Here is a 13,453-nt window from a genome sequence, read left to right on the forward strand (position 1 = left end):
TCCCATTAGTAAGTCCTACCGTCAATTTTACCACCAAAACAGCCTGAATCTGTCCACTTGTCTCCATCTCCACTACTGCCACCCTCACTCAAGCCACGCTCGGCCCTCCTACCATTACAGCTGCCTTATTGTTTTCTCCTTGCTTCTGTTCTTACCCCCATGACCCATTCGGCCCAGAGCGGCCAAAGAGATTCTTTCAAAATACAGACCAGATATAACTCCTCATCTAAAAAATCCCCCAGTCTTCCCATTACACCCAAGATAAAGTCCACATTCCTTACCTCGGTCTCCAATGCCCTATGTCAGTGGTTCACAACCGTAGTTGCATATTAGAATTATCTATGGAGTTTTAAGATTAATGATTAGGCCCCATCCTGAACCTGTTACGTCAGAACCTCTAGATGTGATGCCCATCAAAATTTTAAAAGCCCCCCAGGTGATTCCTGTACAGCTAGGGCTGAAAAACACTGCCCTAAATGAGCTGCCCCCTGCTTCTCTAGCCGTGCTCCACTTACTCACTGCACACCAGCCAACTGGTCTTTTTCCTTCCCCTCAGTGTTTCAAGGTTGTTTGTGCCTTTGGGACATTGCACCAGGTATTCTTTACACCTGGGAAGCTCTTCCTCAGATCTTCTCCCAGTAGGTTCCTTCCTGTCATTTAGTCTCAGCCTAAAAATTAGCTACTTTATGAGAACTTCTGTGACATCCAATCTAAAAAATAAATCACCAGATAGCACTTTTATTTTTATCAAAGTACTTAAATGGATTTATTTTGTTTGTTTATATTATCTTTCCCCCTAAAATTTAAGCTCCAGGGGAGCTTACAAGAATTGTTCACTGCTGTGCCTTCAGGAAGTAGATATCAAGCAAATACTAAGGGTTCAAGAAGTATTTGTTGAATGAATGAATAAATAAACGGGCATGTTTGGAAATTAGCTGCCTCCAGGCTGTCTTCCATAGCTCAAGAATGATGTTTATTTCCTGTTGTTTTAGGGACTATTCCCTTCAGAAAGGCCGGGCCCTAGCACTGTGGCGCACTCTGTAAAGGATGCGGAAGGACAGGATCCATGTGGATCCTAGACCCACAGACAGCCCCAAACCTTATATTAACCACTTAACTCCACACCCCTTCCTCTGTCCTCTTTTTTTTTTAACCAGAATTGCCAACAAATTCAAATTGACTGATTTAAATAATATTTACTTTTGTTTCCAAACAAGACTGTAGCAGACAGGTTAATAAAGAAAAAAGTGACTTGGGGGGTAATGGGCGGGAGAAAGCAAAAGAGAAAAAAATCCATCTGCCGGATAGCCAACTTTGGATTGGGAAGAGTTTTCCAATCTGAAGTCTGACACTTCACATGATCACTAAATTGAACGTGGAATGCTTCCAAAATAGATAAAACACAAAACAACTTCTTGGTTCCTTCAGCCAAACTGATTGACCAAGACTACCCCTTGCTAATAGTCTAAGGTCTAGTGGTAGCACTGCGCACGCAGAAGTGGAGGTGTTACCTTTGGGATATCTCCTTTAATACCGGGGGGCAGCCGCAGGATCCAGAAGTTCCTGTTCCTCAGCAGGTTCTCCAAGTTCTCCAGCCGCCTCTGCAGCAGCCCGTACTCCTGCAGCAGGGTCCCCAGCACCGCCCACTTGCCCTCCAGCTGGTTCCCGAGATCAGCCACTGTCTTTTCGCAGCTGGCCAGCTTCTTTTCGGCTGTCCCTGTCCGTCCTTCCAGGTGCAGGAGTCGCCGGCTGTGGACCTCCACCTTTCTCTCGATAGCCTGCACGGCCGCCACTACTGTCCACAAGGAGATGGCCGCAGTCTGCAGGTGTGCTTCATTTGCTGCTGGGGGTGTGGGAAGAGGAAGCGCCTGCAGGGATGTAAGGCATTCGGAGTCCCATTCAGAAGTCTGTGTGCAGTGGAAAGAGGAGATGAGGCATTGAGTGTTAGGAGCCCTGATCCGAACTAAAATGAGATAAGCGCTGCTTGAGTGGCCAGCGGAGATTAATCTAAATATAGTATTAGTAGTGCCTGCATAAGCCTCATCTTTATGGAGCTCATTGACATCAAAAGCCAAGAGAATTGCTTTGGTGGTTGAGGGATGGAGTAGGTAAGACAGTGAACAGGTGAAACTGGATCAAGAAGCAGCCTGGCAGAGCCAGCCACCCAGAGGCCAGGTTGCTGCTGCATCCTCTGGCTCTGGAAAAGCTCTAAGTGCATCAGGATCTTTCCAGGTTTCAGTGAGCTCGGTGCCCTTCTGATAAACCCCTTATTTATTGACTTAGGCTCCGGCCCCATCCATCACCCTGCTGACAAGCCACAACCATATCATTCAGTAGCAGCTGAAAAAGCTGAGAATGTCAAGTGTGGAGAAAGCATGACAGCTATTTTCAAATATTTGAGGGTTATAAAACAGAAGGCAGGACAGACTTGTTTACTCCTATACTGTGTTACTCCAGAGGGCAGAACTAGAACCAACATGAAATTTTCAGGAACGTAAACTCTGGCCTATTTGAACTAGATCTTTCCAAGAACATAACAGGCTGCCTCCTCACTGAACATACCTTGGAACAAAGAGTGTATAGAAAATGAAACTCCTACAAGAAACGGGAGGTTGGGTGAGGATGACCTCTGCAAAGCCTTCTGACTCTACGAGTTTGATAACTGGCTCTTTGGCCGTAACCTCCGGTCTCTGCAGCTCTCCCACCACCTTTTTCTCCTTTCACCTGCTCTGCGATCCCACTGAACCCTTGACTGTTCCATTTGCTCCTGGTTTACCGGCCTGCTCCGGGCTTTGCTTTCTTCCTTAGGTGATCATTTCAGCTAACTTCAACCCCTTCACTCGTCTGCCTTTCTGCCTCACCTGCTCGGCTAACCTCCGGCTTTGAATCAGTTCAATTGTTCTCATTCTCTGTTCCTGGAAGCAGGCTGGTAAGCCCTACGAAATGAAGTCACACAACCAGGTAAACTGGTGTCACCACACACCCACGGTCTCTAAGCTCAGCAGGGACTCAGCACTGTCCTGTGCCCCACACTCCGCTTCCCATTCCACAGCGTGGCCACCACAAGCCCCTGGCCCTCTCCAGCTTTTAGGCTCAAACTAATGAGCCTAAGTATCATCTGGAGGCCCTGCTAAAATGCAAGACTCTGCTTCAGTAGGTCGGGTAGGAAAACTGGGAGTTTGCATTGAAAACAAGGTGATGTTGCTGTTGCTGCTTCAGGGAGCGCAGGCTGAGCGGGAAGACTCCTGTCCGCTGCGGGCCCCTCACTCTCAGGAGATGACGCGGCCTCCTACTTTGAGAAGAGGGTTAGAATTATTAGACCTCAACTCTGTCAACGTTCTCCTCTTTCTCTTCTTTTTCTTCACCCTCTTTCCCACTTCAAACTCATCAGTAGCTTAGTCCATGCTTTTTTCTTTCCTTCCCTCAGGAAAAAGGTTCATCCTATTTAAAATGAATCTCTCCACTTAATGCTCTGAATGCCACCTCCTTCCACATTTTTAGGTACACGAATCTTTCCTCTTGTTTATGGTCAATGTTTCAATCTCTCCCGGGTCTTCTCCATGGGACAGACCTGCACTGTTCAATATGGTAGCCACGTGTGGCTACTGAACACTTGAGGTGCATTTATTTCCATTGAGATGTGCCGTGAGTAAAAAATACACACCAGATTTTGAAGACTGAGTGTGGGGAGAAAATGTAAAACTTCATCGATAATTTCTTAATACTAATCACACACTGAAATATTTTGTTAGCCTTGGGTTAAATAGAACATATCATTAAAGTTCATTTCATCTATTTCTCTTTACTTCTAAAATGTGACTACTGGGAATTCCCCAGCATCCAGTGGTTAGGACTCCCCCCTTTCACTGCCGAGGGCTCAGCAGGCCACTGGGCATAAATAAATAAATAAATAAATAAATAAATAAATAAATAAATAAATAAATAAATAAAAATAATAAAATGTAACTGCTAGAAAGTTTAAGGTTATAGACGTGGCTTCTATTATGTTTCTATTGGACAGGGCTGGCATATAGACACATGATTATCTCTACCATATTGAAAAACAAGATCCAAAAGGGAAAAATAGGTCTGAGGGCACAGATGACATTCCCTCTGCTCGATCCCCCACCCCCACTGCTGCTGCTCCCTTTTTCCTCCTCTTCTTCCCCCCTCTCACTTTCGGGTCACTACTCTGTAGGCCAGTCTGGCTCCTGATCCACTACAATGACTCTCTTTGGGGTGAGCAGAGGCTTCTTAGCTGGCAAATCCAAGGCATCGTTTCCGGTCCTGTTACTTGACTAGTCCCTGCTGGTTCTGCACGGCTCTTGTGTGCAGCGACTGTCTTGGTCAGCTCTGCAGGCTTAGCAACTGCCGGAGCGGGCTTGGCACGCGGCAGGCCTGCAGTAAACATCCGCGTAACGAATAAAACACGCAGAAGGTAATCCCGCCCTCCGAACCTGCACCGCTAGTTCACTCTGCAATCCCGACAGAGGGCCTCCTGCGTGTCCGGCATCGTCACGGGCTGGGCACTGGGGATCCCTGTCCTCCGGCGGTCCTTCAACACACCTAAGTGTTGCCGTCACCACGGCATCTGTGGCTGCGCGAGGCTCACGGAGGCGGCAGCGAGGGTGACTGTGGGGTCGGCTCCCAGGGCTGGAGAATGGCTGATGAAAACCCCAAACCAAGCCAACTCCACTGCCCCGCGTCCGGCAGGCAGGAGCGGGGCTGGCACCAGGCGAGGATCGCTTCACTCATTCCTCTTCCATTGGTGTAAGAGGCTCTCTCCGCTGGAAACCTCCAAACGGGATGGGCGAGCCGGGGCCTCACACCCAGGCGCAGGGACCCAACGATGGGGGAGGGCGAGCTGTCCCAGACCCGCGCTCGGCGTCGGGGTCCCCCCCCAGGCCCCTCCCCTGCCGGCGGCACCCCGGTGGGTGTCTGTGCTCGGCCGTCCGGGCTGCGCCCCGCTCCGGGGCCCCGAGCCTGACAGGCCGGGCTCCCCGCCCTCCTCCCTTCCCTCGGGTCCGACCGCAGAGCCCGAGGCGCCCCGACCCTCCCGGGCTCACTGAGCTCGGCGCGCAGGCTGCCCTTACCGGAGCCGGGGCTGCCTCGGCCATGGTCCTGCGCTGTCCGGCCCGGGCCGGAGTCGCCGCCGCTGCCGCCGCCTCCGCGCTGCCCCACGCAGGCCGACCCCCGGCCTCTCCGTAGGCGGCACCCGCCCGGCCCTGCCTTCCCGACCCGGCTCTCGCACTGCCGTCGGGCCCGGCTGCTCGGGGCGCGGCGACGCGGCAGAGGCGCGGGGCAGCCGGCCGGTGGAACTCGGGTGGCGGGCAGGCTCAGCCGCGCTCAGCCCGCAGCGGCCCCTCAGCTGGCGCTTTGTGGGCACCGAGCGCACCCCAGGGACCGCTCGGGCCTAGACGCGCCGCCCGCCCGCCCGCCGCGGCAGCGCGCCCCCTGCCGGCCCCAGCGGCCACTTGCGCCCCACCGGCTGGCCAGGCTTCGCTCGGCTCCGCTCGCGAACGGTTTGTTCTACGGAACTAGGTGGGTCTTGTTTTCTCACAAACCCCGAGAGTGCTCAACAGATTGGTGCTTACGCCCCAGCCACAAACCAGGACTCATTCTGGGAAGCGTTTTTCTTTCTGGAGGCCCAATCAGCAGGCCCCGTCTGAAGGGAGGCGCCAGGGGGAGGGCAGCCCGATGCAGGAAGGTGGAAATGGGCGGAGTGCGAGGTCCAGGTGCCGGACAGGGCGTAGGGAGACAGTGGGTTAGAATCAGAGACCATGAGGCACAGATATGTGATGAAGACGACGTTCATCACTTGCAGAAATTGCAAATGTGGCTCCCAAGGGGAAGCGGTTCACATCCCACGTGGCCGGTGTTAGGACCAAAACTACAGTCGTCCTTATATCTCGGATTATTGAAGTTGGGGTTTGCTGGGTCTGTACTAACGGACAGCAAAGAACCAAGTGCTATCTACGGAGGTTGTGTATCTAAGGCTGACAGAGCGTATGTTACAGTAAGACAACCACATAACCCTGAGTTTCCAGCAAGGCCCTCCTTTCAAACAGGCTGAACGTGACCCAAAGTCCTCCCAAACCTGTATTTCAGCAAATGAATCGTCAATGCCCATAACAGTTAAAGAAGCTATAAATCACAAAAGTATGAGAACCGTCCTGTTGGGCCTGCTCTTGAGCCTACTAAGCTATTTTTAGACTGTAGCTACACCTGCAGTATGTAATTTGAGGTCTACCTCAAATTAATATATATTTTGGTCAAATGGTGAATGATGGTAAAAAATTGTCATTGTAAAGCAATTATACTCCAATAAAGATGTTAAAAAAATTGCTATTCTCTGAATCAGAATATCACCATAATCGAATGAACTTCTAGAAAAGAGGGGGGAAATCTGAATTTTCTTGGAAAGGAAATTCATTTTTGTAATTTTATTATTAAAAATGTAGTAATTAAAACTTTAAAAAATTTAAAGTTTGAACTTATAAGGCAAGAACAGCAACTGCTGGACACTCCTATGACCATTAAATAGAAACAATTGTATTACTAAATAAGATACTTTCAACTGAGCTTCTTGGGGCATAGGTCTAGTTCTGCCAGTATAATATGGTAACATTACCATTAAATATTCTTTCTTCTAATAGGAGCTTATTAAGGTAAAGATTTTCTCTTTTTTAATTCTTAGCCTTGAAAATTTGGGGGGATGGTGATAGCATTTCATCGAAGCAATTTTGCTGACTGAAGTTTTGTGCACTGTTTCAAGAAAATACATATTTTCAGAAGCAGATTTAAGATGGCCATCATATTTTTAATTTCTAATTCCTTTTTTTAATATCTTTTTATTTTATTTTTAATTTTTGGCTGCATTGGGTCTTCGTTGCTGTGCATGGGCTTTCTCTAGTTGCTGCGAGAGGGGGCTACTCTTCCTTGCAGTACGTGGGCTTCTCATTGTGGTGGCTTCTCTTGCTGCGGAGCACGGGGCTCCAGTAACTGTGGCGTACAGGCTTAGTTGCTCCGCGGCATGTGGGATCTTCCCGGACCAGAGCGCGAACCCGTGTCGCCTGTATTGGCAGGCGGATTCTTAACCACTGTGCCACCAGGGAAGTCCCTAATTTCTAATATTTTAGCCTGTTCTTGCCACTATACATACTCACTGGAGAAAAATTTGTTCTTAAACTTTGGATCTAGAAATGGGACAATGGAGCAATTTAACTGGTTTTCAAGTTAAGAAAATAATTGAAGTTTCCACCTGCATCTTGGCTTTCCTTGTATGCACATCAATTTCAGCATCTTCCTTAGAGTAGAATCAAAAGGAAATCTTTTTTCAGCAGCAATGATGTAGGAAATACTTGCATTCTCAAGGGACATCAATTTATTCAGCAAGTTCCAGCAAACAAACTGCTTTCCATGTAAATCACCATCGGTTATTAGTAAGTCTTGCTACGTTGGTAACGTTCTCTGGAAAATACAGAATTAAGGCCTTCTTTATTCTATAAGCCTTTGACGGATGTAATAGCTGTTGTTCTATCTTGTTGAAAAATTTTGCATATGTACACGACAAGACAATTTCAAAGGTTCTTGTTTAACAAAATTTGTTATTGGTTGAAGAAAAATTGTGGAAGTAGTCTACAATCTTTCTGCTTGAAGCCACTCATTTTCTATTACATCTTTTTAAGCTATAACCATTTTCTAAACATAGAACTGAAGGGAGTAAACAAATTATATGCTTGTACCCATAGCCTTTACCATATTTGCTCCGTAGTCAATAATTTTGTGCATTTCTCTTTACAGATTTTACATTCCATAAATGTTTCTGAAAGTCAAATTCACTATGTGTGTGAGACCCGGGAATCGTTCATCAAGTAAGGAAAGAGGAAACAGTTGAATTAATCATTAATCCTCTATGTTGTCAAACCTAAAAAGATTAAGGTTGATTCTTCATGTCCAAATGTCACACATACCATATACGTACTGTGGTAGCGTATTTCATAATTTCAATAACCTTTTTGTGTACAACAAAATATAAATCAGGAAAAAATTTTTAGGAATGTTTTCTAAAATAAATCAATATTTAGAATTCATAGCTTGGGCAAATCTAAAAAAATCCTTTCTCTTCAACAGCTTAAAATGGTTATAAGTCTACAGTAATTATTTCTACAAGCTTTAAAAAATATTACCCTTCACAGATCCCAAACCACAAGGCATTGTCTAATTAAAAGCATTCTTGTAAAGTCCGTTGTTTAGAGAGAAGAAATGTATTTTGGGTGTCTCATTTTATCTCCTTTCTCCTTTTTTTCCAGGCTCTCTCTATATTTTTAATCATGTCTCAATCAAAGATGATTAATCATATATGTCTTGTACATGACTTTTTTTGTCCTTGTGAAATTTTGAGATAGCCATGTTGACATTCTGCATTTAATTTTACCCTCCTAATATGTGAAAAATTACCAAATAGGGCTTTTTCTTTTTTAGGATTAACAGACCAAATGGAATTTAATTAAACATTAGTTTCTAAAGATTACTTAGTGTTATGAATGCAATTGCACCAAATAATTCTACAGTAATTAGAATTGTGATACAATCTAATCTTTGTTAGTTTTGCCCTGTGGTCATATTTATATTTCTATGAACATCTGTAGGTTCAAAAAGGATATATATATTTTTAAGTTATCTGGATGACATTCTCTCAATATTCATATTAACTCTTTTTTTTTTTTGTTCAACAAATATTTATTATTATTTCTTCTATCCTTAGCACATAGACTTAGTACATACTACTTAGTACATAAACTTAGCAGACAGAACTTAACACATGACTTTGTACATAGTAGGGACTCAATAAGTGTGTGCTGCTGATGGGTTATGGAAAGAATATGGTGGCATGGTGACACCCATCACTGTCCACGGTTTCTGGCAGCATCGCATATTAACTCTTAATATTTGACTATCTGAAAGTTCTCATTTATTACATAAAATCAGCACCTTTCATAATCGGCAATAATTATTGTAGCATTTTACTTTTGCAATATTAAAAATACATTCATATATACCTCAATTGTTAGCATTTCAACATATAAAGCACATCATTGGATTTTGCACTTCTAGTTACATCTAGAATTTCAAGTATTTAAATTTGAGAGCAAATATTCATATACTAACAATGACTGATATGCCATGTTCTTTTTAAATTACGTTTTATTGTAGTATAGTTGCTTTACAATGTTGTATTAGTTTCTGCTGTACAGCAAAGTGAATCAATTATACCTATACATATATCCACTTTTTTTAGGTTTCCTTCCCATTTAGGTCACCACAGAGCAATGAGTAGAGTTCCCTGTGTTATACAGTAGGTTCTCATTAGTTATCTATTTTATACATAGTAGTGTATATATGTCAATCCCAATCTCTCAGTTGGTCCCATCCCCCCCTTCCCCCCTTGGTAACTGTAAGTTTTTTCTCTACATCTGTGACTCTATTTCTGCTTTGCAAATAAGTTCATCTGTACCATTTTTCTAGATTCCACATATAAGCGATAGTATACAATATTTGTTTTTCTCCTTCTGACTTACTTCACTCTGTAGGACAGTCTCTAGGTCCATGACATGCCATGTTTATGTTACTGAAGATTGATGCACTGATGGGATATGATGGAAATCTACCCAACAGCACAGTCTTACTCATGTACAAGTTTAAGGATGCCAGAAATGGCATTGAGTAAGCATTCAACTATTCCACTTTGCAGTGGCCAAGGCTGAACACCACAGCTGAACAGCAGAATTTGGCCAAACACTGAACTTGAAGCCAAATAGAAAATAGTGCACCCCCAGTACATGTGCATGTAGTTCTCATCTGGGCATATGTGAAAGGCCTGGCAGTTGTGCAGTGACCAGATTACTGTGATTGTAGATGGAAATTTCCAAGTCTATTATCCATCTCGATTGGAAGTATGGATGTTATTTTTTATTTAAATATTTTTATATTTATATGATGTAAATAGGTTGAAAATATTTTCTATTTTTACTACCAGTGGCCACCAGAATTCTGAGGCTGACGCCTTTACCTTTTCTTTTTGTCTTTCTCCATTCACGTTTATTATTCTTTTTCTGTGATTTGCAGAATATTTGAAGTATACAGCGATTATAAAGAAGACAAAAGCCACCTATAACTGCACTATTCAGAGATAATCACTCAGCATTTTGGTGTCTATCCTTCCAGGCCTCTTTCTTCTATGTATATTTGTTTGTTTATTTAACATAGTTGGAACCGTAAGTACTGTTTTGCAAGCTGCCTTTATTACTTAATACACTTGAATATCTTCCCTAGCATTAAATATTCTTCTAAAACATAAATGAAATGTTTACATATTACTTCACTGTACAGGTGTTTAATAATTTATTTATACATGTAGGTTCTAATTTTTACTACAACATAAATTTAAGATGATTCTGCTTATCCATAATTTTTATAAGCTTTTTTGATTGTTTTCTTAGATGCAGTTGCCAGGAGTGAGAGATTACTGGGCAAGGGCATGATTATTTTAGACTCTTGAGATATGTGGCTATCCAGAGAAGTTATGCCAATTTACATTCCCACCAGCAATACATAACTCTCACTTTTGTTTTTGTTGCTGTTGTTGTGTCTTTTAATGTTCCAAAGTTTAGCTTTTATTTATTTATTATTTTAAATTTTTTATTTTATTTTTTGGTCACACCATGCAGCTTGTGGGATCTTAATTCCCTGACCAGGGGTTGAACCTGGCCCCTCGGCAGTGACAGCATGGAGTCCTAACCACTGGACCACCAGGAAATTCCCCAAGTTTATTTTTATGTAGTCAAATCTGTCAGTGTGTTTCCCTTTATGCCTTCTAAATTTGTGTTTTGCCATGTTACTCCAAAACTACAAAAATAGTTTTACATTTTCTTCTAGTTGTGGGAAAAATTATATTAACGTCTTTCCCTTTCATGATCTCTTTATAGCAATAACAACTAACATTTATTGAGTACCAAATGTCAGGGGCCATGCTATGCTCTTTACATGTATTATATGATCTAATCTTCTCAACTATTCTATAATAGAGATAACATGCCTTAAAAGTCAAATAATTTGCCCAAGGTCACAGGACTAAGAAGTGGACAAGTAGGGATTCAAATACAAGTTCCTTTGACTTCCCAGTCCAAGTTGTTTTTTTCTTTTAATTTTATTGATATATAGTTGATTTACAATGTTGTGTTTAATGTCTGCTGTACAGCAAAGTGACTCAGCTATACATCTATATATTCTTTTCCATATTCTTTTCCATTATGGTTTATAAAAGTATAGTGAATACAGTTCCCTGTACTATACAGTAGGGCCTTGTTGTTTATCCACAGCCCAAGGTCTTGACTACTCTACTGCACTACTTCCCCCCGTATTTTTTTTTAATATTTACTTATTTGTTTATTTGACTGTGCAGGGTCTTAGTTGCGGCCTGTGGGATCTAGTTCCCTGACCAGGGATCGAACCCAGGCCCCCTGCATTGGGAGCATGAAGTCTTAGCCACTGGACCACCAGGAAACTCCCCATATTGCCTTTAAACCAAATATTAATGTGAAATTTTTACCTGAATGAGGTAAGAAGAGAGAGCCCACCAATCAGAGATGGCTGAGGATGGTTATAGATTTTTCACTGAGAAGACATTACAATTTGAAACATTCAATGATATGCAAAATTGTCTTTTCACTGCCAAGTGTAAACTGATTAAGAACTTTTGGGTTTTGGAAAAGTCAACAATGATCATTGACACTATAACGTTTCTTTCACGTTTTACAATCATTTATGAGTGCCTCCATGTGCCAGATATTGTACAGGGGATAAAGAGTGGAATAAGGTAAACTTTCCTCGTGGGGCTGTAGCTTTACTTAGCAGTGGGAGGTGGCAAGAAAGTAAATAATTTCAACTCAATGCATATTGTGTAATTATGTGACGTCGTATTCATTTCCTAGGACTGTCATAACAAAGTACTACAAGCTGGGTGGCTTAAAACAACAGAAATTTAGTTTCCCACAGTTCTGGAGGCTATAATTCTGAAATCAAGGTGTTGGCAGGGCCATGTTCCCTCTGAGGCTCTAGGGACGGTCGTTCCTTGCTTCTACCTAGCTTCTGGGATTTGCTGGCCATCCTTGTGTTCCCTGACTTGCAGAGGCATCACTATCACTCCAATCTCTGCTCCCATCAACTCATAGTGTCCTCCCTGTGCCTCTGTGTTTCTGCTTCTCTTCTCCTCTTCTTATACGGACACCAGTCATATTGGATTAAGGGCCCACCCTACTCCCATAAGACCTCATCTTTTTGTTTGTTTGTTTTTTGGGTTTTTTGCGGTATGCAGGCCTCTCACTGTTGTGGCCCCTCCCGTTGCAGAGCACAGGCTCCGGACGCGCAGGCTCAGGGGCCATGGCTCACGGGCCCAGCTGCTCCACGGCATGTGGGATCTTCCCTGACCAGGGCACGAACCCGCGTCCCCTGCATCGGCAGGTGGACTCTCAACCACTGCTCCACCAGGGAAGCCCGGGAAGCCCCCATACGACCTCATCTTAACTAACATCTTAATCACATCTGCAAAGAACCTATTTCCAAATAAGGTCACGTTCACAGATACCAGGGGTTAGGACTTCAACATGTCTTTTGTTGGGGGGGGGATATAGTCCAACCTACAACAGATATAAACATGAAATAAAAGCAGCTATAGTAAGTAGCATATAGGAAAGAAACTTTCTGTGTCCTGGGAGTTTCAGGGAAGGTTTCCTGGAGAAGTTGGCGTGATAGCTGAGTCTTGAAGGAAAATAGAAGTTATCAGCTGTCCCGGGAATGGGAGATGGTCATTCCAATCAGAGTGAAGAGCCATGCAAAGTCCCAGAGGTGTGCTCAGCATGGGATATTCAGAAAAGTACATGAGGGGCAGTGCTGTTGGATCTTAAAATGTGGTAAAGTGGGGAGCAGAGCGCAGATGCAGAAAGTTAGGTTGGCAAGCTAAATGAAATCATAAAAGAAGCTTGCAAAAAATTTAAAACAGCAATTAGGTAAGGAAACTGAAAATGAACTAGTGATTATTATTTGTTTACACAACCATCAGGTTTAATCCCTACGTCAACCATATGACATACATGTTTTTTACCCCATAGTTTATGTGAATTTTTGGTGGGCAATTCTCCATGGTGTTTCTACATGTCTTGTAACAGTTTTTATCCTGGACTGGATAAAACTGTTTCATTTCAAGGGAATGTGTATGCAAACAACCTGGGAGGACAGAGACCATGTCTCCCCCTGGGGGAGAAGGCAGATTTTTTTCTTGACAAAGATAGTAAAGATATTGTCTTCCTCCAGGTCAGAGGTTGGACAAGTCGACTAACATCCCCCTTACAAGATTAACATAGGATTGCTAGATTAAATATAAGATGCCCAATTA

The 13,453-nt window shown here is 43.5% G+C and overlaps 1 protein-coding gene across 2 annotated transcripts in view; it reads right to left on the reverse strand.

Annotated features, from left to right (window-relative positions):
* The window catches only part of ZNF398 (zinc finger protein 398), a 28,226-nt gene extending 23,012 nt beyond the window's left edge, over positions 1-5,214 (reverse strand). The window contains exons 1-2 of one of the 2 annotated variants that reach the window (XM_060156438.1): positions 5,094-5,214; positions 1,512-1,907 (exon numbers count right to left, since the gene is read on the reverse strand). In XM_060156438.1, the coding sequence (XP_060012421.1) occupies positions 1,512-1,907; positions 5,094-5,117 (420 nt within the window). In that variant the 5' untranslated portion in view covers positions 5,118-5,214. Of the gene's footprint in view, positions 1-1,511; positions 1,908-5,066 lie in introns of both variants that reach the window. The other variant, XM_060156436.1, reaches the window with a different exon arrangement.
* Positions 5,215-13,453: the final 8,239 nt, after the last annotated feature.

Source organism: Lagenorhynchus albirostris, chromosome 8, assembly GCF_949774975.1.
Source record: "Lagenorhynchus albirostris chromosome 8, mLagAlb1.1, whole genome shotgun sequence".
Classification (NCBI taxonomy): domain Eukaryota; kingdom Metazoa; phylum Chordata; class Mammalia; order Artiodactyla; family Delphinidae; genus Lagenorhynchus; species Lagenorhynchus albirostris.